The sequence below is a fragment of the Populus euphratica genome, unplaced genomic scaffold, assembly GCF_000495115.2.
Source record: "Populus euphratica unplaced genomic scaffold, PopEup_1.0 scaffold413.1, whole genome shotgun sequence".
NCBI lineage: Eukaryota > Viridiplantae > Streptophyta > Magnoliopsida > Malpighiales > Salicaceae > Populus > Populus euphratica.
In genome coordinates, this window is record NW_011500055.1 from 338,337 (window position 1) to 365,819 (window position 27,483).

At 32.2% G+C, this 27,483-nt stretch overlaps 5 protein-coding genes across 5 annotated transcripts; 3 read left to right on the forward strand and 2 right to left on the reverse strand.

Annotated features, from left to right (window-relative positions):
* Positions 1-1,178: 1,178 nt before the first annotated feature.
* LOC105107838 (lecithin-cholesterol acyltransferase-like 4) lies at positions 1,179-7,443 on the forward strand. Its single transcript, XM_011001902.1, has 11 exons — positions 1,179-1,600; positions 2,243-2,334; positions 3,049-3,167; positions 3,334-3,469; positions 3,607-3,658; positions 4,362-4,462; positions 4,634-4,816; positions 5,117-5,274; positions 6,226-6,280; positions 6,552-6,605; positions 6,793-7,443. The coding sequence occupies exons 1-11, from the start codon at positions 1,357-1,359 to the stop codon at positions 7,207-7,209; spliced, it is 1,611 nt and encodes a 536-aa protein (XP_011000204.1). The 5' UTR covers positions 1,179-1,356; the 3' UTR covers positions 7,210-7,443.
* A 1,513-nt stretch (positions 7,444-8,956) lies between these two features.
* On the forward strand, positions 8,957-11,599 carry LOC105107839 (squalene monooxygenase-like). Its single transcript, XM_011001904.1, has 8 exons — positions 8,957-9,290; positions 9,373-9,484; positions 9,588-9,762; positions 9,908-10,076; positions 10,238-10,456; positions 10,540-10,815; positions 10,905-11,183; positions 11,287-11,599. The coding sequence occupies exons 1-8, from the start codon at positions 9,054-9,056 to the stop codon at positions 11,389-11,391; spliced, it is 1,572 nt and encodes a 523-aa protein (XP_011000206.1). The 5' UTR covers positions 8,957-9,053; the 3' UTR covers positions 11,392-11,599.
* A 531-nt stretch (positions 11,600-12,130) lies between these two features.
* Positions 12,131-12,921, reverse strand: LOC105107840 (cysteine-rich and transmembrane domain-containing protein A-like). The gene is made up of 3 exons (XM_011001905.1): positions 12,770-12,921; positions 12,435-12,660; positions 12,131-12,334 (listed from the first exon to the last, which is right to left on the reverse strand). Exons 1-3 carry the CDS (start codon positions 12,804-12,806, stop codon positions 12,289-12,291), a joined length of 309 nt encoding a protein of 102 aa, XP_011000207.1. The 5' UTR covers positions 12,807-12,921; the 3' UTR covers positions 12,131-12,288.
* A 3,982-nt stretch (positions 12,922-16,903) lies between these two features.
* LOC105107841 (mulatexin-like) lies at positions 16,904-17,766 on the reverse strand. Its single transcript, XM_011001906.1, has 3 exons — positions 17,508-17,766; positions 17,308-17,413; positions 16,904-17,146 (listed from the first exon to the last, which is right to left on the reverse strand). Exons 1-3 carry the CDS (start codon positions 17,536-17,538, stop codon positions 17,047-17,049), a joined length of 237 nt encoding a protein of 78 aa, XP_011000208.1. The 5' UTR covers positions 17,539-17,766; the 3' UTR covers positions 16,904-17,046.
* A 3,820-nt stretch (positions 17,767-21,586) lies between these two features.
* On the forward strand, positions 21,587-27,066 carry LOC105107842 (phosphatase IMPL1, chloroplastic). The gene is given in 11 exon segments (XM_011001907.1): positions 21,587-21,902; positions 21,904-22,104; positions 22,680-22,747; positions 23,871-24,004; positions 24,298-24,386; positions 24,552-24,609; positions 24,704-24,756; positions 25,176-25,274; positions 25,388-25,501; positions 26,122-26,223; positions 26,721-27,066. Coding segments are annotated over 11 exon segments (1,134 nt in total). The 5' UTR covers positions 21,587-21,785; the 3' UTR covers positions 26,820-27,066.
* The last annotated feature ends 417 nt before the right edge of the window (positions 27,067-27,483 follow it).

The following is a 27,483-nucleotide window of genomic DNA, read 5'->3' on the forward strand; positions in this document are numbered from 1 at the left end:
CGTTTACGAAATCCACAGATTCTCTGTACAAGTTTCTAGGAATGCAAGCAATAATTTCCCAAAGGTTGGTGTGCAAGAACAATATCCTTGAATATGATGTCATGAGTAATTTCTATTTTATTAAAATGATTTTGTTTTTTTGATTTTTTTAAATTAACTTGAACCTATTTGACTTGATTCAATTAAATTATTAAAAAATAACTGGATTAATTGGGTTTTATTAAATTAATATTTTTTATAATTCAACTTTAAAATTGATAGACATCAAACTCTAAAATACAATTTTTTCAAGGTCAACCCACTAATATATGTGCATAGTAGGGATTAACTACATGCATGATCAGGCAATGTTGCAAGAATAATTTACATTAGCTATAAATTAGTCACCCAATTACAGTAGGGATTTAAAAATTAAATCGAATGTAATGTATAAGACTCAATTTAAACGATGAACAATCGACATTACCTTGAGAAAGAATAATAAATTTGAGAATGGAGGATGTATCTGTAATCTTGGTGTCAAAATCTAATTCATATTGTATTTTTTCCCTTTAATTGGAAAGGATTATCATACTAATTAAAATTTTCATATCTCAATTTTGATATAAATAGCTTATGTGAATCAATTTCAAATCTAAACAAGTAAAAATTAGTTTGAACATATCATTTAGAATTTGTTTGAAAATATAATTGCAAATACTTTTTATAATATTTTTCATGTTAAAATATATTAAAATGATTTTTATTTTATTTTTTAAAAATTATTTTTAAAATCAATTCATTAAAAAATTCAAAATATATAAAAAATTAAATTTTTTTACCGCGTTTTCTTAATCATGAAACAAAATTATTATCCTTAATACTCAATTATCAATATTACTTCGTCAACCTCATTGCATGTGTAGTATACAATAAAATACTTTGTGTTATATAATAAAGTCTTGTATTAATTATAATAACTTAATTTCCACGACATGTTTAGCACACTAGATATAATATTTTATTTACTATATATATATATATATTAAATTGTTAGGGACATGAAATTAGCAAAATCCATATTATTTGCAGAAAGAAACATTAATTAATTATATTAATAAGTCATTCGTCAATGGTAGTCGCCTTGATAAAATTGCAAAAATATTATAAAATTAGAAAATATTTAATAGTTCGAGGACTGGCTTGTAATCATAATTATCCACTTCCGTCTCTTACCGGCTAAAATCTCTCTCTTGCCTTCAGATCTCTGCTCTAAAAAGCCCCCAGTCCCTAAAATTTCAATTCTCCCTCAAAAAATTCCCAATCATTCTCAACAAGAGCAGAAATTAGGGTTTCTGATCAATCACTCAATCAATCATGGCTATGTTACTAGAAGACATTGTTCGATCGGTGGAATTATGGCTACGCTTGATAAAAAAACCGCAGCCTTACGTTGATCCGAATCTCGACCCGGTCCTTTTAGTCCCGGGTATCGCCGGTTCGATTCTAAAAGCAGTAGATAAGGAGAATGGTGATAAAGAAGAACGAGTTTGGATTCGGATTCTTGCTGCTGATTACACGTGCCGAACTAAGCTCTGGTCTCGGTTTGATCCTCAAACTGGTAAAAAAAAAAATTTGATTTTCTAAGGGTTTTTATTTTTGTGATTTTGTGGTTAATCAATTGGGTTTTTTTTTTTTAACGAGCTGTTTTACGGTGGATTTGCTTTTTGTAAAATGGAAGGAAAAGTTGGGATTTTTGAGTGATTTTATGGGATTGTAGTTAAGGATGTGTTTGGTTGCTGAGAAACTGATGGAAAGTTAAGGAATTTAAGCATAAGCTTGGTTGATTAGAAACTGGGAAAACGTTAATTTACGGGTGGAAAAGGAAAAACGGGGTAAGGTTTGAGGATTTATAGAGGTTTTTAAGTTTATGATCTTTGTGGAAATCATTAAATTAATATATATTTTGTGTTTGCAAAAGACAAATTCTGTTTTATTTGGGGTCAAATGATTTAATGCGCGTTTGGTTTGTCAATATTTCATTCTCATGCTTGGTGCTTAGATTTTAGGCAAAGTTTAGTTTAGTAGAAAATGGGGGTAAAGTTTGAGAATTTCTAAAATTTGTTAATTTTATGATACTTTTGAGAATCAGGACGCATTAAAAAAAAAAATTAAATAGAAATTGTATGATGAGAAATTGTGATGCTGAATAATAGTTTGCCTTTTACTTATGCTGTTAATTTAATGTGTTTATGGGACACAGGAAGGTCTGTGACTTTAGATCCAAAGACAAATATTGTGGTTCCTGAAGATAGATATGGATTGCATGCTATTGATGTGTTGGATCCTGACATGGTATGTTCTTCATCTTCGTGTCTTTTATGCTTATCTTACATGATATTTAGATTCAAAACCTTGCTATGGAGTAAAATTTTCCACTTTTAACTAGGTGGGTTGGGGGGGTGGGGGGTGCTATTATTCCGTTATATTTGCTTTATAATAGGAAGTTCTACTTTGTTCAATAACAATTGCAACAGAGAAAGTCAGCTCTAATTTGAATAATTGAAACACAAGCTCACAATTAAAGGACTTGTTAATGCTCTCGAGATAGGAGATGTTTTGGAGAACAACTTTACAGAAAGGAGTCCATTTTACTGGAAAATTCAAATGCATTATATTGGATGTTTTCTGATTTAATTTACTGGCTTTGTTCAACTAGAACTTCATTATAGTTTTGTTCATTTTAAACAATTCTTAAGTATATGCTCCAACATTCAAGTTACTTGATATCTCAAAATTCACCTTTAATCCATTATTTTGTTCATTTCTAATGCCTCTCGTGTATAAGAAGCTTTTTCTATTTTCCATTGTATTGTAAAACGTCAAATTCATGGCTGATGCGGGTTGGTATGCAACTTGGTCTCAAATTTCTTTAGATATTAGTTTTATTGTGGAAAAAGAGTGATGATCAGATGTTATCAAAATTGAATATATTGCTATAAAGGTTGGCTTTTAGTTCTCAATTAAATTTGCATGGAAGTTTCATACACATTATTTTATTTCATGCAGATAATAGGACGTGACTGTGTTTATTATTTCCATGATATGATTGTTGAAATGATCAAGTGGGGTTTTCAAGAGGGAAAAACTCTTTTCGGGTTTGGTTACGATTTTCGGCAAAGCAACAGGTATGATTTAAGCCAACCAGCTATCTCCAATACTGCTATAATTACCGAGTTCTTAGCCCCAAATCATTTTTTTCTTTTAAATGGAGTTGGCTTTACAATGTATGGAGCATTTCTTTTCCTTTTACTCTTCATGATTTAGGGCACTCGTGCTTTGCTTAATTTCTAGGTTGCCAGAGACATTAGAGCGCCTTGCTAAAAAGTTAGAGTCAGTGTATCAAGCATCAGGAGGGAAAAAGATAAACATCATAAGTCATTCAATGGGGGGTCTGCTAGTTAAATGCTTCATGTCCCTGCACAGTGATGTAAATTTCCCACATCGTCTCTTGGATCGATGCTCTGTTCTTATTTTCCTTATATTTGGATGATTAAGTTGCTATCTGATGCTTCTTTAGTGTTTCTTTGATGGAAAACCTCAAATTTTATACCTATTTTTTGGCAGATATTTGAGAAATATGTCAAGAATTGGATTGCCATTGCTGCCCCATTCCGGGGTAAGTGATTCTATTATATGTGTGTAATTGAAACCAGTTGGCCTTTGTACCTCCCAAGGTCTGCATCTTCTAGTGCTATGTAAAAGTCTACGCACATAAGAAACTGTATTTAGCTTTGATGAATTGTGGGAAGCACGTGACTTTACCTTATTTAGATTTCGTTGTTGTGTATGGACAAAGACAATATTAGAAAAATATCAGCTTATTTTTTGATAATTTATGATCGCAGTGGAATATGAACCAATTATCAAGTTTTTCAGTGATATAATTACATTTACCAAAATAGAACTTCTAATTTTGTTAGCATACTAAAAATTGCATAACTTCCATGAATAATTATTCTTACAATTGGAATAACTGATATACCCTGAAACAGGAGTCATTTCTTCATTCCATATGAAAAAGGAAAATATTTTTTCTTATACCTGGCAGTTTAGGATTGCGTTTATATACAGACCAGTTGCCAAGTGTATATTTACATGTTACAAAGCAGAACTTCTAATTCTCTTAGGATAATATACCTTTTCCAACTTACACATTTAATCAAACTTTAGAATTCAAATTTTATTATAGTTATTTGTTCAGTCAGCTTTGTGCTTTTAGTTTCTGTTTCTGCTACGTCAAGCTATTCCAAGTAAGGTTATCCTGATATGATTTTGGAACAGTGTTCAAATGAAAGCTATATGTGTTATTCGTCCAACAGGTGCACCTGGGTACATTACATCTACCTTTCTAAATGGAATGTCCTTTGTTGAAGGGTGGGAACAGAACTTTTTTATATCAAAATGGAGCATGCACCAGCTGGTAGGAGCCCATGTACTTTGGCATTTAATACATATCTATTAGCTTCCCTTTTCTATTGATCCATTTTGTGTTTCTTGAATTATGAGAATTATGAATGGTGTTCAAACTCAATTCTTTTAGAATGGCTTTTCTGGGTATCGTATACTGATTCTATGTGCAATGATTTTTCAGCTTATTGAATGTCCATCAATATATGAATTGATGGCTTGTCCGCATTTTAATTGGCAACATCTTCCTGTTTTGGAAATATGGAGAGAGAAGCAAGATAGTGATGAAAATTCTCAGATAATCCTAGAGTCATATTCCCCTGAAGAGAGCATCCAAATTTTCAAAGATGCTCTTTCAAGTAATACGGTGAGCTTATAACATGTATTGTGTAAATGCAGATTGGTGAAGTTTATCATGTTTTGATTGGAGTGCATTCCAGTGTTTTTCATCATGATTAGTTGTTTCAATTCTCTCATATATTTTACTTTTCAGATTATATAATTGATAAGGCTAAATAAATGGTGTTGCAAATCTGATTTATCCTCTTCTTTTATGTAACTTTTCATGCTTTAAATTAAAAACAAAATGGTATGTTTTAATTATTTTAGTGATCTTTCTCCAGTATCATTTTGTTTGGATGGTAATCTCTGTATTTTCTCATTCCAGGTCATTTATGATGGAGAGGATATTCCATTACCTTTTAACTTAGATATCTTGAAATGGGCTGATGAAACACAGAAGGTTTTGTCTCATGCTAAAGTTCCTCCTGGAGTTAAATTCTACAATATTTACGGGATCAATCTGGAAACGCCTCACACTGTTTGGTAATGCTTCTATGAGGTCATTAGATAAAGCCATGCACTTTATAACTGAATGCAAGCTTAGTCGCATAAGATTGCAAACAACAAAAGCAACAACAAAAGTTGAACTAAACATCGAAGGGATATTTATGGTTTCATCTATATGTGGCAGGCTGGCCGCTGGCATCAAGTTCTTTTCTTGTCAATATGAAGTCTTATTTTAAGGTTTCCATATCTTAAAGGTTTTGATATTTTTTATTACATGTCAAACTCAAGGGATATTTTGAGAAAAGGAATAGCTTTTTTTCACAGTGAATGCTGAAGGCTGCTGGTTTGATTTGATATGTGATGTTGAAAGAGGGTTTGAATATCCTATAATTGGCAGTAGTGCTGAAATGAGTTGACTAACAGCCCATGCGATCTAGCCTTTGATGTAATTGTCTTTTTTAGTGTTTTAGGTTTTGCAGTCTTAAGTATGAATTTTTTGTTTACTTGGTGTCCAGGTTCATTTGTTGGAATAGCGAGAGTTTGTATATCTTGCTACACCATTTTTTACCATTATTTAGGTCTAACAGGAAAGCGACGCTTTTTTTCCTGCTTTCAGACATGAATTCTAGTAAAACTCCACGAGATTCAGCCACCATATCATTTTGATAACTAAATCTTTATCGGTCTCAAATAATCCCTTAATCTTGGCCAAGGATTAATGAGATCCTTTGTCACACCTGTTCCTCTTGAAAAGGAGCTTTCTTTGACAATGCACCCTCTTCCAAAACTTTTGAACTGTCAAAAAGCCAAAAAAACATGCAAATAAGAAAAACCCTAAACTTCATTCTGCAACCCTAAATTCTAAACCCCCTGTCTCACTAGCAAACTCTCTAAACATCTTAGCTTTGCATTATCTGATGATTTCTTAACATTTTCTTGCAATTTTATTTGTGCATGTTGCCTCTTACACAAATTACTGTTCTGCAGCTATGGAAGTGCAGAGGTACCTGTCACTGATCTACCAGAATTGCAATTTTGTGAGGTCATTATCTCATACTCTCTTATTCTGATGGTGTCGTTTCCCATATCGGTAACTTGTGCAGTAGACATTGGATTCTTGTGTTTGTCTTCTCTTGTATTTTAATTCTTTTTTATTAAAGAGTTGTGCTACACAATTCTCGTATGCATACTCGCATAATGCCCTAAGGTTAGAGAACTGTCTGATCATTGGGACTTTGTGGATATTTGTATGAACACTTTGTTGTGATTGTTGAATTGGTCAGAAAAGCTGATTTTTGTTCATGTGTTTTCAGCCTAAATACATTTGTGTTGACGGTGATGGTACAGTTCCTGCTGAATCAGCCAAGGTTTGTGACTTGCTTTTCACTTACTCTCTGATTTACTAATTCACAAAGGTAACCACGCTAGGAATAAGCTTTTCTTCACTGGCCACTGCTTTAGCTTATGTAAGCTATTGAAGGACAAGATGCTTGCATTTTGAAATATGCTTCTTTCTAAACTCATGTATTTTTCCTCATTTTTACTTTCTTCCAGGCTGATGGGCTCAATGCAGAAGCAAGGGTTGGAGTGCCTGGTGAGCACCGTGGAATTCTCAGCGACCATCATTTATTCAGAATTGTAAAGCATTGGCTGAAGGCAGATTCTGATCCTTTCTACAATCCAATAAATGATTACGTCATTCTACCCACTTCATTCGAAATGGAAAGGCACAAAGAGAGTGGATTACAATTTACTTCACTTAAAGAGGAGTGGGAAATCATTTCAGAAGAACAAGATGACCATGATAATATGGTTAATAGAAAACCTTTCGTGAGTTCAGTTTGCATTTCTCAGGCAGGAGATGATCAGTCTCCACCCGCAGAGGCTTGTGCTACTGTAACCATGCATCCTCAGAGTGAGGGGAAGCAGCACGTTGAGCTAAATGCCATGAGTGTATCCGTCGATGCCTGAAGTTGAATTGATCGAACGCTCCTCTCTTTCTTCAGAAAGAGAAGAGTGCTGCAATATTTAAACCATGTATGTATATTATGCTTCTCCGGATAGTAACCATGGTTAATCAATGTGAAAATGCATCTGTTTGTACATAAAACCCCCTAATAAAATCATATTCTTCCTGGGATTTGGTAAAATGCATCTTTGTATGTGCTACGTTATTAAGAAGTCTTTAATTTCATTGATGTACTTAAGAAGTTGCATAACCGGACTTGTCCGTGTGTGTGCGCGCAGTCCAACAGTACCTTGATCAGAACCATAAATTTTTACTGGCGTCTGTGCCTGCCTTACAACCACGTCAACCATTAATGAATTCTCTATTCTAGCTTAAAGGTCAGCGTTGAGATTACATTATTTTTCCTTGGAAGTCACCAGGTAGGTTTTGTACACGTTATAGATCAAGTCCTTCCGTAAGTCATTAGGGACACTATCTACAGACTTCAACATTATAGACTATAACACCACCACAGCAACCACCATTTTACTGCAACCACCATGACCATTTAAACCATCCACCATGACCATTTAAACCATCTTTTCCTCTATTACCTTGATCCTAGAACTTTAATCTTTTTTTTTTTTTTTTTAAAATTATCTTCCAGAGCAAATTTAAACAATAAAAATTACTTTTTTTAATAAAATGTTTTTCAATAATATTTGTTTTCAAAACAAAAGCACCCCAAGTGATTATATGACAGGTATATTCATGATAGATTTTTTAAAATTATGGTAAAGCAAAGCCATTTTAATGATCATTTGGCAGAAGTTCGAGGGAAATGATTTAAGATTCCTATCAGCATCATGGACCAACTTAAGTCAAAGATTTACTATTTTGGGTTTTTGGGCAATCGTTGTACACATGACTGCAAGTTTAAGGTCATACAAAACATGTATTAAGACAGAAAATCATTAATTAAAGAAGGTGGTCCTAACCTCTTCTTCTCTTTGTCCATAGTTTAGCCAGACTTGTCAAGTGATTCTGTACTCTGTATAAATTAATAGCATGATGGCCACAAAGTTGGCCATTAAACTGTTTTTATATTTTGCTGAAATTATTAAACAGCTAATCACCCATTGTTTGGCTCCCATGGTTTTTCTTTTAGGTCAAGCAACACATTTCTTCTTGACCATAGTTATAAAATCTGTATTGCCTGGCGATATGATCCAAAATCTAAATGGATTTGAGTTTAAAAAAAAATATGAAAAGAAATTCACTCGATTAGAAGCTCAGTGAAACTTGGTCTAAAAACCAATTGATTATTTTTTAAGTTAACTCTTTTGACCCGGAATATGAACTTTGCATTAGATGAATTCTATAATAAGTTTAATAACTATGATATTAAAACACAAAAATCGTACTTCTTACAAGTTTTAGGTCAAGCAAAACATAGACAAAGATACAAAACCTTAGTTTTTAAAAATAAGGCTCCCCAGAACGCCTGTTCTACCTGTCAACAGTGTAGTCAAAATTAATGAAGGATTCTATACTTTGTATACATTGCAGGAGAGATTACAGGAGTTGGTCAATAAAATAAATTGTAACAATAATGTAAAAAGGAAACTGCTAATCACCCCTTGTTTTGGCTCCCATGGTTTTATTTGAATGAAGTCATCTTGAGGTGTATTTCAATGTAATTAATACCTAACAATTTTACAGAAAATGCCGAAAAAATTAGCTGTTTCGTAGGCCCTATAAAGGGCACAAGATCAGTCCTCCCATACTCATTGACTAAAAAGGAAAGGCAAAGTCTAGTAAGTAGTAACTGCAGCTTCCAGCCCTTGTTTTCTGATCAGTCTCTAGTATGGAATATCAGTATCTATTGGGAGGAGTTATTGCTTCTGTTTTTGTTTGGGGGTTGCTTTTAGCTTTTCATGCAAAAGGAAGGAAAAAGGTTAGAGTTTCAATGGATATTCCAAGGGACAGTACTTTGAAGAGCTCTGAAAATGGAATGAGCTGGGCACGCAATCCTGAAAGCACAGATATAATCATTGTTGGTGCTGGCGTTGCCGGTTCAGCTCTTGCTTACACTCTTGGAAAGGTGACTTTGCATGACACTTGCTGCAGTTGAAATGACTAGAGGAGTGATTTGCAATCTCATTTTATTTTTATACATATTGTAGGATGGTCGCAGAGTACACGTAATTGAAAGAGACTTGACAGAGCCTGACAGAATTGTTGGAGAACTCCTACAACCTGGAGGTTTCCTGAAATTAATTGAATTGGGCCTTGAAGGTGAGCCAGAGCCTCAATATATCCTTAGAACCAGCTCAAATTTTCTATGTCAAAACTATTCATGATTTTAGCAGTAAGTGTTAAGAAAATTGTGTACCTGCAGACTGTGTGAGTGACATTGATGCTCAAAGAGTGCTTGGATATGCGATCTTCAAAGATGGGAAAAGTACCAAACTATCATATCCCTTAGAGAACTTTCCTTCAGATGTTGCTGGAAGAAGCTTTCATCATGGCCGTTTTATTCAGAAAATGAGAGAGAAAGCTGCAACTCTTTCCAAGTAATCTTTTCTTCAGAAATCATTTTACTTCTTATGTTCTGTTTCAAAGTAGTATTCCAATCATGATCTTTCTGGCGGTATTTGCATAAACATTAATATTTCCTTAAGCAATTTAAGTTCAATTTTCTTGCAACGTTTTGTCCAGTGTCAAACTGGAACAAGGAACTGTAACATCTCTGCTAAAAGAAAACGGAACTATCAAAGGAGTTCAGTACAAAACCAGGGTAGGTCAAGAGTTGACAGCATATGCTCCATTAACAATAGTCTGCGATGGCTGTTTTTCAAATCTGCGGCAGTCCCTTTGCAATCCCAAGGTGATGACCACTCTTTACCGAATTGCAAAATGAATTACTTTCGGCATTTAAGATATGACATTTTTCACCAAATAGGTTCTTGGTACTCAAGTTAATTTGGCACTTGGATTCTTTAATCTTCATTGCCTGCTAAAATTAAGAGGGCCCTGCTAATTCTGCAGGTTGAAATCCCATCCTGTTTTGTTGGTTTGGTGCTGGAGAACTGCAACCTTCCATATGCAAATCATGGACATGTTGTTCTAGCCGACCCTTCTCCAATCTTGTTTTATCCTATTAGTGATACAGAGATTCGCTGTTTGGTAGATGTCCCTGGACAGAAAGTACCTTCTGTTTCTAATGGCGAAATGTCTCACTATCTGAAAAATACAATAGCTCCTCAGGTATACAAATCTTGCTCTAAATATACATATTCTCTCTCATTCCAGCGATTTCTTAACAAGACTACGCAACTTGCACATATCAGATTCCTCCTGAGCTGCATGATGCTTTCATTTCTGCAATTGACAAAGGGGGCATGAGAACAATGGCAAACCGAAGCATGCCAGCTTCTCCTTACCCTACTCCAGGTGCCCTTTTAATGGGAGATGCATTCAACATGAGGCATCCCTTAACTGGAGGAGGAATGACTGTGGCTCTATCAGACGTTGTGCTAGTACGTGGCCTTCTTCGACCTCTGAACAATCTCAATGATGCATCTTCCCTTTGCAAATATCTCGAGTCCTTCTACACACTGCGTAAGGTAAGACAAGTCCAGCAAAATCCTAATAAACCTTGTCAACAGAGAACAAGAGACCGTTTTTAACCAATGATTCGTGGTTTTGTTTGCAGCCTGTGGCATCTACCATTAACACATTGGCAGGTGCCCTATACAAGGTGTTTAGTTCATCACCTGATCCAGCTAGAAACGAAATGCGCCAAGCATGTTTCGAATACTTGAGCCTCGGAGGAGTATTTTCGAATGGGCCAATAGCTCTACTCTCTGGTCTAGACCCTCGGCCGTTGAGCTTGGTTCTCCATTTCTTTGCAGTGGCTATCTATGGAGTCAGCCGCTTAATGCTTCCCTTACCATCTCCTAAACGGCTGTGGACCAGTGCTAGATTGATTTCGGTAGGTTTCTTGTGATAGGACCTTTCTTTTCTTACAACTTCTTCCAAATATTTCTGTACGCCAAAATGATTTTCTAACATGGTTAACATCTCTTTATCTTCAGGGGGCATCAGGAATCATCTTTCCTATAATAAAGGGGGAAGGGGTTAGGCAAATGTTCTTCCCTGTAATGGTACCAGCATACCACAGATCTCCTCCAATGGCTTGACTAATAGGAATCAGCATTCTTTTTTTTTTTTTTTGTTCATCAACAAGCAGGAAACAACATGATTCCATTAAGAACTGAAACTAGCGTCCATTCTTGTAGAAACTACACCACTCTAGTTCTTTAAATTGCTCTCGACTTGGGAACAAGATTTCCTTCATGAATTTGTACACTTGCCTTCATTTATTAAATTTGTTATATCTTTGAAATCTACATTACCATACATTTTGAAGGTTCTCGTGTCTCCTTTATACGTGCCAATTCAAGTCCTTAAATTAGGTATTTATACACCATGACTCTCAAAAACCTAGAATAAAATATAAATATAAATATAATTTATATTATTCCATATCACATTAAGAACTCCACAACTCTGAAATTTAAAAATTATCTTAATTTTAAAAATATTTAAATATAATTTATATTTTTTTAACACATATAATATCTTTTAAACTTAAAATTTATATTAATTAATTAATTATAATTAGAAGCCAGTAAAATTTATTTGAACTTACAAACTTATTCAAAAAATTTTAACAAATTTTAATTAAAACTTATATTAATTTATTTGAACTTGAAATTTTAACAAATTCTTTTCCGGTTTATCATTTAGACTTTAATTCAAAAAAATATTTCAACTTACAAACTTAAATTATTTAATAAAATTTAAAAATATAATCTATATAATTATATAAATTAGTACTTATTGAGCAGGTTTGTATTGGGTCTACTGAATACTCTTGGGAGAAAAGAATTAAAGAGCACGTAATTTTTTTAATAAATATTATTGTGTGGATAAAGAATACATAAAAAAAAAAGGGATGATAATTTCCCACAAGAAAGAAACACAAGGGGAGATAAATAAAAGCTACAAATTTTACAAAGAATCACTCGTAGTCCCTAAAAGCACATGTCCAAGAGGCAGCAGCAACATAAGGCAGCACAACTGTGTCACACAGGAAAATAAATAAATAAATAAGTAAAAACTGTGAATAATTATTTAGATACAAATTAATTAAGAGAAAGAAAATTAAAATTTTAATTACCATCCGCTGCAAAATCCATCACCCCTGTGCTTAGTTTCTGGAGGAGGAGGTGGCTGTTGGGGGTGTTGAGGACCATTTTTCATAGGGTAACCCATCGGAGGTGGCGCAACGTAATGGCCTTGAGGATACCCTTGGACCGGCGGTGGATAAGATTGTGGTGGAGGAGGATACACCTGGTGGTTTGGTGGATTATATGAACCTGGTGGCGGTGGTGGAGCATACATACCTGAAAATCATCAATTCATTAACTATAAATTGACCAACTTTCTTGCTAAATCACATAATCATAAAGGAAAGGCGCTAATTTTCAAAGATCTGAACATAAATTGAATTACCTGCAGGAGCTTGATACTGATTGTTGTAGTAACTCATTACTGAAATCAAAATATGATTCCCTCTGGAAATACTTATTTGGTATATGATCAAGATTTATGTCTTAAGGGCTTGGCTGGCTAGCTGCTTAAATTTTATAATGTGAAAACATTTTCGTCAATGGCGGCTTCTTACATGCATGGGAAGATTCCAAGACCAATCGTGCTGTGACAATTGGCATTCCTTTGAATAATTTGATCGATGTGTTCAAAGAAGCAAGGGCTGTCACCAATTCAAAGTTCAACCCGCGATATTGTCAAAGTATTTGCATTTTCTCCGAGGAATTAAGATGACCGCGTTAAGGGTTTCTCTTCTAGAAGCATATTTATAGAAGGTAATTATTGTTTAAAGCATTTTTTTATAAAATATATTAAAATAAATCTATTTTTATTTTTAATATTAGGACATTAAATTGATCGAAAATATATAATTTTCTTTTTAATAACACTCCTGTAACGGAATTCCAAATAGAGCTGGTCAAGCCTATGCCCTGGTCAAGCCGAATTAAAGTTATTGAAGTTAATTAAAAATTAATCATTATAATTAAAGCTCTCTCCTCTGACCCATATTTATTAAGCCATTTCATCAACTTAATTAATGTATGTACTCCATCTAGCCATATGTCTTATTGATGAAAAGTATTTATGTTATTATAGTAGTTGTTGTGGTTATAATTTAAAAAAAAAAATTTATAAAATTTTTTTTTAGTTAAGATTAATTTAAAAAATAAGTATTTGGTTAAAACCATGGTTGAAATTATGGTTAAATAAAAAGTTATTTAATATATTTGGTTAAGAATTCTTTTAAAATTGAGGTTATAAATAATTTAAAAATATATATTAATAATGATAATTTTTAATTTAAATATTATGAATTTAATTATTGCTATTATATCATGAAATAAATCATACTTTATATAAAATATTTTTTATTATTCTATGAAACCATCTATAGTTCCATTACATACAAAATATATTCGACGAGAGTTACAGTTTTTATAATTTTTTAGTGTGTAATAAATTAGATAAAATATTATCATGTATAAAATTCACTCTAAACTAATTTAAAAAAAATATTAAAAAAATAATACACTAAAAAAAATAACACAAAAAAAGAGTGTTAACGCAGTGCAAGTGAATAGTGCATCACTATACACTCTTCATTGAACAATGTAATTAATGTAAACAGTGCAAAAAAAAAAAGAAATTCTTGCCTTTCAAATACTATGATTCCAATGCAGAAAAGACATGGGATCCGGTGAACAATATACCTCCTTATTCTTTAACCAAACAGCTGCAACTGCGTTTTAAATAAAACACAGTCGTAGCCGCAGCCGCAAAAACAAACAAACTTTAAATCATAGTCATGTCGTGTTTTATGTGTCATTGCATTTTAAATAGTTTCTATGATATTTTTCTTGAGCTTTTACATATTTTTCAAATTAAATGGAGATATTAATAATTTTTTTAATGAAAAACAGAAACATAATTAAATTAATTAAAATTTAGTATTATGGATAAATTAAATAATATAAAATAATCCTTTTAAATCACTATTCTTACAATAACTATTAATATTAAAAAAAGTCTATTTTTTGTTAATTCGTGGGAGCTTTCTGAAGAATATTCAATTATATTAGTAAATACAAGAAGTAAAAAAAAATAAAAAATGACTTGAACTATGAGTTATTGTATTTTACTTTTTATGATTATTGCTAATATTAAAGAAATATTTTTTTGACGAAAAATATTTGTAAAATTTATCTTCATACCTATTTCTTTTAATTATATTTACCATCAAGTATAGTTAAATCTTAATATATATTATTTGTGCGCATTGAATTATAGTTGGTGGAAAAAAATTATTAAAATAAATAATAAAAGTTGAATATATTTTTATATTTTTTTTCCATTATTGAGAATTACCATTAACTTCACTTTTGATGAACAAAAAAATTAAAAACAATTACCACATTTTATATATATATACACACACACACACAATAATTGAATTTTATTCTTACACAATCAAGGATTTTGAATTCTTTGTTGGAAACGTGACATTGAAAGTGCCAGAAAGTTAGTATTTAATTATTTGGTTTAGAATTACTAAAAAATTTGATTGTACTAATTTTATCAAAAAATTTAAAAATAAAAAATTGTTTGTAATTAAAAAAGATTTTAACACTCGTAACATGCTCTACTTTACGTAAACTTCCTTATATGATTTGAATATGATTTAAAGACTTTAATAAGTTTCTAACAAATGGTTTATTTATAACTTAGGATGAGGATAAAATTTCAAATTTATTATAAGCTAAATGGAATTAAAACAAAGTTGTATTTTTGAAATAATTATTTTTGTTGTTTTTATGAAGGAAAAATAATTTATTAAATATTAAAAAGCACTTTACATGTAGATTACAATTCTATTTATTAAATATGAAAGTAAAAATAAAATAAAATTATAGGTAATTCAAAATTAATTGCAAGATGGTCTTTCAAAAACTTAAAAAATTATTAAAATTAAACAAAGATTAATTTTTTTAAAAAAAACTACAAAAATCAGAAATACAAAACTTGAAAAATTTCTCGAAATGTGTTTTTTAAGAAATAAGAAATTGCATTTTTTATGACAAATTTTGTGAGGCGGCATGCTCTTAAGACTTTTTAAGACTTAGCCCATCCACTCGGGCTGGGCTCTCTAGCTGAAACCGAAACCAGCACATGCCTGGTCCGAAAGAAACAAATGGGCTTAAGAAAAGAAATAGCCCAGGCTTCCCTAAGCATAACATGCAGCCCACGTTGTTTTTATAAAAGAAAGTCTTTGAAAAGCCTGACCCATAAACAAAACTAAATACTCCTTCTGTCATTTTGAAAGATCAAAATGAAGAATCAAAAGACTCTGCCTCTATCATACAAACCAGACCTGATGTTGCCCAATGAAACTTCATAGTAGCCAAACACAGCATGCTCCCAACGTCATCATCTAGACTAGGAAGTAATTATCTGTATTATGAAAGCACAAAACAAAACGCATGCAACTCATGACCATGCCACTCGAAGTGTGTTTTTGCTTCATTAGAGTGACTGTGATTTAAAAAAAATAATTTAAAATAATTTAAAATATTTATAGTTATATTTGGAAGTGTAATTGTAGTTATTTTTTAAAATATTTTTATTTAAAAATATATTAAAATAATATTTTTTTAAATTATTTTTAATATCAACTCATCAAAATGATCTAAAATACTAAAAAACATGTAAAAATTATTTTATTTAAGAAAAATTTTATATAAAGTAAAAAAATAATTTTTTAAAAATTTTTTCAAGAAAAAACTTTTAAAACATAAAAATAAATAAATCTTAAATTTTTTTGACGAAATTCTATTAAAAAACATGTAAAAATTATTTCATTCAAGCTTAATTTTTCATTGAATCTAGTTTTATTTATTATCAAACACTTTCCTTTATTTGTTTCACTTCAAACAAAAAAAACTAGCAGAAAACAAAAGCAGCCTAACAGCTCACTCCTTCGTTATGATAGAATTATCGTTTGTAGTCTTTCTAGCCAAGAAAAAAAGGGTCCGACCAAAATAAAAGGAGGTGTAAGGGTAAATAATTAGTGCCCCCACCATCCATTCCATGATTTCATACTGTCATAACAATCATAGAACATCAAAACGAAAAGCATTTAAAAATACAGAGAAGGAGCAGAAATCATCCCTAGACTAGACTGTGATTGTTATTTCCTTGCTGCTCAATCTTTGTCACCTAGGCACATGAAGATTGTCGATGCTTTCTGGAGTTGATGTCCAGGTCTGGGTACAGTATCATGGCTTCTCCGGGTTGTAGTTGTAGGTCTTAGAGCATATTATTTGTTGTTTTTTCTTTTTTTGCTTTTTTTTGAGAAATAATTTTAAAAAATAGGCTGAAACACCCTTGATAATCATTTATATTGTCTTGGAATTAATGTTAACGTCTTTATACCATTTTTAATTATACATATTGGTTTAACGCAACTGACAAATGATTATAACATAAGATTCACAGGTAATAATACAAAGTACAGATTAATTTGAAAGAAAAACACCATTGTTGCTGCTTAGTTAATTGAAATAGTTGAGATTCAAATTACAGGAAAAAGATAATATATTACATAAATGGATACCAAACAAATTAGGTCAATTTCCTACAAGGATTCCCAGAGATGTGATTTGAGTAATGGTGAATCACGCTCATCAAAAAGAAATATTGGAGAGGCACTCGCAGCAACAACGCACACAACAACGCCAACTGTAGACCAGGCACTCGCAGCAACAATTCACACAACAACGCCAACTGTGTTAAAAAAAAAAAGAACAAAAAAATCAGATATACATAATAGTATAATACATGTATGTATATGTGTATGTATGTATGCGCGCATGCTCATGTGTGCACGCACAATATTCATTTAGATCCACAATTAGGAGAGTAATTATGAAATGTTGAATTACTACCATTTATGCCTCTTTTTTTCAGCTGCAGGTGGTGGATCGGAATATTGTGGTGGTGGAGGAGGACGAGGAGGACGATGCGCCTGCTGGCTCGGTGGTGGATATGCTTCTGAAAGATCATGAGCAACCCATCCTTAATCGATGAACTTGATAATTTAATCATGTAAAAGACCAGTAACTTAATCATTTAAAAATAACTTTACCTTGAGATTGGGAGGTACTGTGCTGACTCATTATTTGAAATCTAGACCTCACAGTAAGTAACTTATACCTAGCTAGCTAGGAAAATGTATGTTATGGATAGTGTTGAAGATACTCTACATCTTTTAGCTCCCTACTCTTCAGTTTATATAGCAGCATCCTTCCCCTCCATGTTCAGCACCTCGGCATCATGTATGTGTGAATGCCCTTCGATCATGACAAGCTGTTCATCCTCCATGTGCGTCACCACCCATATTCTTGGCCAATCAAGCTGCTGATGTTAGTGCGTGTGGACACCGACCCTATTAACAATTATTGTACTTAGGATATCTTTATTTTCGTGGCTGTGTTGTGTTTCGTGCATGGAGCCACTACAAAAGGTAAGAAAAAGTAAGAAAAGTTTGTTTTTATGATTGAATTTTGTATATAATTGGATATTATCCAATCTTGATCTTAATTATAATAATTAAAACAGACATATTCAAATATTTTATACAAAACCTAAGTCATTAATTTTAGTTTTGTTAATGTTGATGAATCCAAAGAAATTTTTTAATTCATTTTGGCATATGTATAGTTTGAGATTATTAATTTTAATGGTGTCTTACTAATTTTTTTTTTTGAAAAAGAGCATAAAATCTTTTATTTTTCTGCACAACCTCAAATATATGGCTAGTTTGAAATAATATTATCTTCTAAAAGGCTATTGCATGTCTTGATTCTTACTTTAGCTTGATTCTTTAGTGTCTTTTTTATTGGCTGGAGTTTTATAATCATTAGTTCACATATTCGAGATATAATTTTTTAATCAATACAAATGACATTAAATTTTGGTGTTTTGGACACTTATAAAAAAATAAGATTTACTAAGCATATACTTTGTTAATGGTGTCTTGGACAACGAAAAATAAAATAAAATTTAATGGTGTCTTCAAAAATTATAAAAAAAATTAATTTTTTGTGTTTTTTTTTTTTTTTGAGATTCAAACTCAACATGTTAATATATATGAAGCATATACACTTTTAGCAATTCAAATTAATTAACACAAAAAGTACAAACATTAAAAAATAGGCTAGAATTCTCATTAATATGTTTATTGTTTTAACCTAAATACAAAAGTATTATATATAGACTAAATTAAAATTATTATTTTACTCTTAATAAATAAAAACAAGACAAATATATTTCTTAACATCCATAACCTTGAATATTTTTGAAGTGAAGTGTGTTTGAGATTGTAATAAAAATTATATTTTAAAATATGTTTTTACTTGAAAATATATTAAAATAATATATATTTTTTATTTTATACATTTTATTTTTAATATCAAAATAACTTGAAATTATTTTGATAATCTACTAACAAGATGCAGAACATTCATTAAGAGAGAGGAGAGTTGCGTGATTAAAATAAGCTGATCTTGTTGCTTCTAATAAAGAAAAGTGGCGTTGATTAACAAAGAAGAAACATCAAAACTGTCAGAAAACCTGAGAGGAAGGACACAACACTGAGCCATCAAAAAAGTGAAAAACACCTTGTCCAAGAAGATATGGTTTCATCTGCATTCACCAATAGAGATAGTTTGTGACTGTAAGCTTCAATGAGATAACTTGATAAGTGTTGAACAACACAAAGATAGAAGGAGGTGTTGTCCCCATGATGTGGAGAGGGATGACAGAAGCATAGGAGAAGGAACTAAGGGTTTGGACTGCAGTTGGGAGAAGGAACCAGCAACAATAACTTCTAAGTGGCTGGCTAGCTGGGCTGTAGTGTCGGTTGGATGGGGAAAGAAGACAATAGCAATTGTAAAGTCCATTTAAGAGAGGAAGATAGGAGGCCGATTGTAAGTAGAGAGAGGGGGAGAAGAGTTTTAATGGCGGGAAGTTTTGATATATGTGAGAATAATTGAAAGGCTTAACATAATTGTGGAGATTACCTCACAAAAGTATGATTACAATATTTTTTATATATAATATTTACTATATAGTTACTTTGTATGATTACAATATTTTTTATATATAATATTTACTATATAGGTACAATCTATAATATCTAGATATTTTACACAAAACCTAAGTCATTAATTTTAGTTTTTTTAATGTTGATTAATAAAAAAAATATTCATTTTAGCATGTGTATAGTTGGAGATTATTTAATTTTAATGTTGTCTTACTGAAAATTTCCAAAAAAAAAACAAAAAACTTGAAATCATTTATCTTTCAGCACAATCTGGAATATATAACCAATTCAAAATAATATTATCTTCTAAAAAGGTACTTCAAATCTTGGTTCCTACTTTAGCATGATCCTTTACCATTTCTTTTACTAGTTGAAGTCCTATAATCATCGGCTTGTATATTTGAGATCTGATATTGCATTGATATTAGATAAAAATATAAGATTTATTAATGTTTTAATTTGTTTTGTTTGTTTTTCTTTTTCATATCTCAATATGTCTTTTTGTATTATTTTCATGGCTATATATTACCTAAATAACCATGTTTTTATTATAAAATTGATGATTATATAAAAAAAAAGAAATTTAATGGTGTCTTGGACAATTATATATATATATATATATATATAAAATATCTTTTAGTGTTTGTGTTATATATATCGCAGAGTCAAACTCAACATGTTAATATATATGAAGCATACACACTTACCAATTACCACGTAAGCTAACACCTTAAAACCTCAAAGATTCGACCACATGTAGTCTATTTCTTTCTATGCATTTGGTTTTCAGCTTTTACATTTTCTTCCCATTTTATGATTTTAATTTTTCTTTTCAACTTGACATTACAATTACGAGTTAATGATATCCGGAAATCCAAGTTATTTAAAAATAAGAAATAAAGTCAATTTTCAGCAAGGCGCTGGGGCAACGCTGGTCTTAATCTGAAGGCCGATTCCAAGAGTAATTGGATCCAGACACGTCTAAATCCATGATTTTTTTTAACAAGAATTAAGAATGAGCTCGAGCTTTATTAATTTATATTTTATTTTGGAGACTAATAAATCGTGATACGTCAGGAGTGTTACGTAAGCAGGCATGACGCATACACAGCTTCTGTCAGCCCTCATCTAGGGATGGGTTTATAAGAAGCATAAAATACAAATTATATAAAACGTGAGGGTTTGCATATATTATTATTATATTGTTAATTATTTATTGTGAAAACATTTTATTTCCTCTCCTTTTTTTTTTATTGAAACTAGTTGAGGGGTCAACTTTCATATGCCATGATGGTTTTTTTTTTTTTTTTAAAATTTATGGTGCCACACAAGCTAATTCATTGTCTCTTTAGCACCATCGTGGAAAAATACACTGCTATGACGTATCTTGGGTAGCTACCAGGAAACAACCATAATTTCTAGTCTTCTTCTTCTTCTTCTTCTTCTTCTTCTTCTCCATTTTTGTGTTGCCAGGAAACCTCATTTTAGTTGAATAAGCTTCGAGCTCGTAAGAATTCTTGGTAATCTGTAGACTGATGAACTGCGACCTCCTGAAATTCAACACAGGGCTGATGGTTCTAAGCTATATATTAACCATGGTATGTGTCAAGATTACTTAAAAAATCGCAATAACATATTAAAAAATCGCAATAACATATCAGCATCTCACCTCTCTAATCTGCTCTGATTTAATTGCAATAACACCTAGGGGCGCAGCCCTTCAAAAATAAATAAACAAATCTCAAAGAAATTAACCCACTACTAAGAAATAGCTCAACCTTTAAAATTTAAAATAAAAAAATCCCAAAGATTGGACAGCATCACATTAGAGATTTCCATGCAGGAGGTTTTGATGTACTTTATAGTATTTAACATCGTGTTTCTTTTTATTTTTGAGTTTAAATATATTATTATGAATATGTTTATTTTGATAAATCAATAAATGCAAATACACAATCAATTTATATCACTGAAAATTTCATTTAAAAAAATTAAATAATCAAAAGAGAACAAGAATCGACAACGGCAACGAAAATATACTCGAGCAATTTATATATTGAAAGGGTGGTTAATGTATAAATTATTAAATTCTTACATCCTTATCTCTGATCCTCCATTAATATTGAACGACGTGTATCGCATCAGGAACCAAACACCACTCAATCACTAACAACCCTCAATCCGACGTTAGATTCCTAGTTAATACTGACACAACAGGATTTCAGAGATACTTCAGAACCTGTGGCACAAACACAAGTACTACCACAATCAAATACCTCAAAAAGGTCCAAACTTTGTGCTTCAAATGGTCACAAAATCATGAACTCCATTATTGGCATTGAAATGAGCAGGTCCGTAGTGTTTTCCACAAACATTCCCCTTAAGTTTTCCCAAAAACCCAGATCATTTTCTCTCTTAAATCACTCAAAAACTTTGTGTTCCACAAAGATTTAGTGAGAATTCTCAATGTGGGCTTCAAAGATTTCAGCTTTTGAGCATGAAACTAGCAAGAAATGTGTGTATAAAGGCTGCTTTATCAGAGATGAAGTATCCTAAAGTGGCTGCTTCATCAACTGGGCCTATACCTCCCAGTCAGCTTATTCAAGTTGTTGAGACTGCTGCTAAGACCGGTGCTGAGGTTTGGTTTCTCCCCTTTTAGCTTTTCTTGTGTGGATTTTTTAACTTTGACAGAGAGGCGCTTTGATGGTGTTTCTCTGTGTTTAATTCGAACTTGATTTGTTTATTTATAAGCTGATTGGAATGTGAAATTTATGAGCTTTTGTTGTATTTTTGTTCAATTTCTTAGCAATAATAACTTTATTTCTTCTGAAATTATTTGTTGTTTTAATTAATCTGAAATGCCTGAGTTATGTTCTACTAAAATTAAGGCTCTTTATATATATATATATATATGTTCATCATGCTTTATATCTCTCAAGGATGTGTTGAGTAAATTTAAGGTTTTTTATTTTGTTCTATTATTCGTATGTATTAGACTATATTAAACATCTATGGCTCAATGATTGACTATTGTACATATATCATGTATGAGTAAACTGAACCAAGACTACTATTATGGCTCCGCTGGCAGTTTGCTGAACATAAGTTCTTTTGCTTTAGAGGCCCTTTGTGTACCTGTTAATTTAGAGGTGGCTGTGGACAAGTATGTTAGTTTTCCTGTAGTTTCCTAGACATTCTTTTTTATCTATCCAGGTAGTGATGGATGCTGTTAATAAGCCTCGAAATATCACATATAAAGGACTTACAGACTTGGTGACCGAGTAAGGACTTATCAAAGTTTCCCAACTAATGATGTATGTCTATATATTTTTTTTTCCTATTCGTAGTCATAGTGTCATGATCTTGAGGGGCAAAGTTTATTGTCCACCTTTAATTAGATGATAGATCAGATGTTTCAAGGTGATCTCGATGGATTAATTGTATTTGTACTTGTTTTTATGAAGTAAATTCATCTACCTCTTTTCTGTAGACTAAAGTTAATTCTTTACACTATTGTTTCTGGTTTGCTTGTTAAAAGATGGTTATAAATATATTGGATGTATTGCAATTGCAATTGATTATGGTATCCAATTAAAATATATGACAGAAAAAAGAATCTTTGAGCCAGCTTCAAACTTCCATCAAATGCCCCCTAAAAATGTTTTGATTTTCTTGCCTACTTAAATTCAAATTCCTTTTTAATCCTGTTGAGTTGTCAGGTGATCAAGAATCAGAAGGTGGATCTCTTGTGTTTTGGATGCTGTAAATCCTTCAAGTAGATAAATTGAAGCTTTGAACCTCAATTTGACCTTGTATCTGCTGAGTATTCTCAATATCAAAATATTTGAATCTTATAAAAGTATTTAGTGATTAACAGTCATGCCCTCAAATTTGCTTCTAGCCTCTAGAGGCTAGAAGGTGTTTTTTCACAAATCTTTCTCCTCCTTTCCTTTCCCCACAGATGGTTAACTCTCACATACAACCGCACACATAAACATTTTGCTCCCAAACACAAAGCCGTACATGTCTCTAGAATGGATACATTTTAAATGGGATGCCTTGAAAGGGCTTTCTTCTTAATGACAAGTAAATATATCTAGTTAGAAGCTTTCATCAATAACTGCAATCCATTTCATTAGTGAGAATTATGACCATGTGATCGGCCATTAAAGTTCAGTGTGTAGTCATTTTACCATTTGTAGTCCATAAAAATGATGCATGTATTTACTATTGGGTTTCTTTCCTAAATATTCACGGAAAGATTTGCTTCTATATGGGTCATTAAAATGTTTTTCAGTTAAAGATTTTCTGAAGGACCTGATATGTTGGTTTACATTCGTAACTGATCAAATTCTGGAACAAACCATGCCAATTTTCACTCTACTTGGCAAAATTTACTCGCGGCGCAGACAAAATGAGTGAGGCTGCTATCTTAGAAGTTGTTACAAGGAATTTTGGAGATCACCTCATTCTTGGGGAGGAGGGAGGAATCATAGGAGATACATTATCTGATTATCTATGGTGCATTGATCCTCTAGGTTTGTCTCTTTCAAATCCTGGTTCATTATTCCTGTTTTGCTTTTTACTCATTTTTTTTCTCTTTTTGAAGGGTTCCCTCCCACCTTTTCTTTAGCTTTTCTTTGCTGGGTGTTGAAATTACAGTTATAGCATTTTAGAATTCAGTTTTAATTATCAATTATGCCATCATTAATAGTATAATGATCAGCAGCTTTTCTGGACATGTATTGGAAAACTTTCGCATGAATAGATCTCATTGTTGTTTTTTTCATGTTAAATGACTTGAAGTTATCAAACCTTGATATTTGTGTGGATGGAACAACAAATTTTGCTCATGGTTATCCTAGCTTTGCGGTTTCTGTGGGAGTTCTTTTTCAAGGAAATCCTGCAGCTGCTTCAGTGGTACTGATCAAACTTAATTTTTTCTTATAAGATAATGAAGCGAAACAAGGTCTATTTCTTTTTTGACATAAAATAAAGATGAAAACATGATCACAGGAAACAGAAATCACTTGACATTAAACAGCTGAAAAAAAAGGAAGCTGACAATTTAACATTTGTTTTTAGGTGGAGTTTGTCAGTGATCCTATGGCTTGGGACACATGCACATTTTCTGCAACTGCCGGTAAGAAATTTTTGCGTTAACTTGTAATTTTCTTTATTTAATTGCATCAGTCATTTTGTACATCTATGGATGAAACTACCATCAATCATGACAGGTGGAGGAGCATTTTGTAATGGCCAAAAAATTCACGCAAGTCCAACTGCTCAGGTAAGTGATCATGTATTGATCAAGATTTTTAATTTTCACACATTATCAAATCATCTAATATGAATATATTGATTAGAAAAACCATGTGCCCTTCAATTATCATCTAGAAGTGTGTTTAAATCTGCATTGATACATGCTGAAACATTAAGCATTCCTTACTAGTGAGCTGAACTCTCTTATAGAGTAAACTCATCATGGAGAGTTAATTGACTTGCATTATTTTATCTACATATGAAATTTATCATGTTGTGTCATATCTTTTCTAGAATGAAAAGGGAAAAGTTAAATGCATAAGTAAACAAATGACATAAATTGATCATTTTAACTTTATTAGCAAGGTAGATTATAACTCACAAGTTCATGGTTTTTGAATTGCACCTCATCTCTATTGGTTCTCCTTGCCCTTTTGGTTTTTTTAGGTTGAGCAGTCTCTTCTCATGACTGGCTTTGGATATGAACATGATGATCCATGGGCCGCTAACATTGAACTATTCAAGGAGTTTACTGATGTCAGCAGGGTATTGCCATTATCCTCTTAAATTGTTTCTTGTCTGATAGGCTATTGTTTTTTCTTTTTTAACATAACATATTGCTTTTTGTATTTCTTCTTCTGCTCTCTAATAATGCATAGGGTGTTCAAAGGCTTGGTGCTGCTGCTGTTGACATGTGCCATGTAGCTCTTGGGATTGTAGAAGCATATTGGGAGTATCGTCTTAAGCCATGGGATATGGCTGCTGGTGTTCTGGTAAAATTCTGTTTTTTTAAATGCTTTTACTTGATATGCAATTAGACTTTATTTCTATGTTTGAGATTGTGGACTTTATTAATGGAGTGAATAATGACCTATTAACGTATTGGTGCCTGTTATATCCCATATGACAAGACAAACAACTCAACTTACCTTTGGTTGTGTATGGTGACAAGGCTTCCTGACTTAGTTTTCTGCTTTGGTGACTATCTAATTCTTTGCCAATCTGTGTAATGAATTCCTACGTAGGTGTCCACATAGAAATTACTCAAACTATAAAAAAGATGGAGAAGGTAATACTTGCTAGGGATTGAGTAGGTATCAATTGAATTTACCATTTGAGTCATTGACTTATTGCTGTCCCCAGAGGATCCATGATGACTTCAACCATAAGCTCCACAGTGAATATAGTGGCACTGTTCTAGGAAATATGTTTATTTCTCTCACTAGCCACTTGTTCAACTTGCTAATATCACAACCACCATCCTTAGCATTCCCCAGCTAACATAAACAGGCCTTTTCAAATCATATTTGTTGAATATGGACAAAATTTTGTTAGTAATGAGGGTCAGTTTTAAATATTTCAATATTAATGTTTTCCTTTCCCTTTCAAGCAGATAGTTGAAGAGGCTGGGGGGACAGTATATCGCATGGATGGTGGAAAGTTTTGTGGATTTGATAGATCTGTTTTGGTGTCTAACGGTGTGTTGCATGCCAAGGTTAAACTTCACTTGTTTTCTGTGAAAAAATCAAACACCTTTTTGTTCTTTCTCTGTTTTCCCCACTCTTTAATTGCAGACATAGACAACTGGCATGAAAAATTTCACCAATGGCATTAACTATAATCATAGCTTCTAATGTCACATTTTTGAATAACCAATTGCTGGGCCCTCGTGTTGTAATTGGAAAATATCTAGTACCCATTTATGAGGGAGCTTGTTCTTCCTTCCATCAGAAAAGATGAGAAGGAAATTGCTAGAGCAAGTTGCTTTTGTTGAAAGGAAAACATCGCTCCAAATTCCCTGATGGATGGGAGTCAAAATCCACTTCACTCTAAAATAAATAAATCAAATAATCTATATTTAACTGTAAATGACGCTATGTGAACCTTGACTCTTTGGTTGTTTCATGATTTCACATTGTGTGCCTAATTCTTTAGTGTGCTTTGTGATCTTGTTTGAACCAGATGATAGATTTGATAGTCTTTATAATGCAGCTTTTGGAGAGGATTGCACCTGCCACTGAGAAACTGAAAAGCGAAGTAATTGATTTCTCATTGTGGTATAAGCCAGAAAATTACCGCACTGATCTTTGAATTGACCTAGCATTTATTCTCATTCGGAGCTTTGCTGCAGCAAGCAGGTGTTGCATATCGTGCACTAACTTGTTTTTTATTTTTTTGAATTTATCTTATAATACAGGCTTCCATCTTCATTTATAAGACTGTTTTGCACTTTTAATTGTACCAGCTCCTTTTCATGTTACCTGATCAGTGCCATCGATTCTTCCTTATCACCATGTTCATTCTTCAAAAATAAAAGAAGAGAATTAGTTTTATGCAATCTCTTCCATGGTCATGATCTTTACAATTGAGCTGTGAAAGAAGCAATTTAGTGTTTAGATGATCATTTTTGCGTGGGCCAAAATGCAACATGCGAAATGTTAATGCAATTTTTTTTTTTTTTTAATGTGGGTATCTCGGCCAGCTAGCTTACGTATATCTTGATTAACTTTACAGGTCGTGAAGTTAACGATGATGTAAGCTTTCACTGGCCTTGAATTATTTTTCAAATTGTAAAACAAACTTATTTGATAAGTAGAACAAATTTATCTTCATTCATCAACTGGCATCAAAATCCAGTATTTTCCGCAGAAATTAGGGATCCACATGCTCGTGAATGCCTGTTTGATTATTAAATTGGCTATCCTCTGCATATTCGAAGGACATCATAGATTATTTTTTAGTTCATTTCTGACTG

What these genes read in the sequence shown, in the direction of transcription:
- LOC105107838 (XM_011001902.1), top strand. Translation starts at nt 1,357, where the DNA reads ATGGCTATGTTACTAGAAGACATTGTTCGATCGGTGGAATTATGGCTA. An exon ending in CATTGCTGCCCCATTCCGGG is followed by an intron (nt 3,659 to 4,361) that starts GTAAGTGATTCT and finishes TTCGTCCAACAG; the next exon opens with GTGCACCTGGGTACATTACA. An exon ending in ATGCTCTTTCAAGTAATACG is followed by an intron (nt 4,817 to 5,116) that starts GTGAGCTTATAA and finishes TTCTCATTCCAG; the next exon opens with GTCATTTATGATGGAGAGGA.
- LOC105107839 (XM_011001904.1), top strand. Translation starts at nt 9,054, where the DNA reads ATGGAATATCAGTATCTATTGGGAGGAGTTATTGCTTCTGTTTTTGTT. An exon ending in AAAATACAATAGCTCCTCAG is followed by an intron (nt 10,457 to 10,539) that starts GTATACAAATCT and finishes TGCACATATCAG; the next exon opens with ATTCCTCCTGAGCTGCATGA. An exon ending in CCTTCTACACACTGCGTAAG is followed by an intron (nt 10,816 to 10,904) that starts GTAAGACAAGTC and finishes TTTTGTTTGCAG; the next exon opens with CCTGTGGCATCTACCATTAA.
- LOC105107840 (XM_011001905.1), bottom strand. Translation starts at nt 12,806, where the DNA reads ATGAGTTACTACAACAATCAGTATCAAGCTCCTGCAG. An exon ending in TCAGTATCAAGCTCCTGCAG is followed by an intron (nt 12,661 to 12,769) that starts GTAATTCAATTT and finishes GATGATTTTCAG; the next exon opens with GTATGTATGCTCCACCACCG. An exon ending in GATGGATTTTGCAGCGGATG is followed by an intron (nt 12,335 to 12,434) that starts GTAATTAAAATT and finishes TGTGTGACACAG; the next exon opens with TTGTGCTGCCTTATGTTGCT.
- LOC105107841 (XM_011001906.1), bottom strand. Translation starts at nt 17,538, where the DNA reads ATGAGTCAGCACAGTACCTCCCAATCTCAAG. An exon ending in CAGTACCTCCCAATCTCAAG is followed by an intron (nt 17,414 to 17,507) that starts GTAAAGTTATTT and finishes ATGATCTTTCAG; the next exon opens with AAGCATATCCACCACCGAGC. An exon ending in GAAAAAAAGAGGCATAAATG is followed by an intron (nt 17,147 to 17,307) that starts GTAGTAATTCAA and finishes TTTTTAACACAG; the next exon opens with TTGGCGTTGTTGTGTGAATT.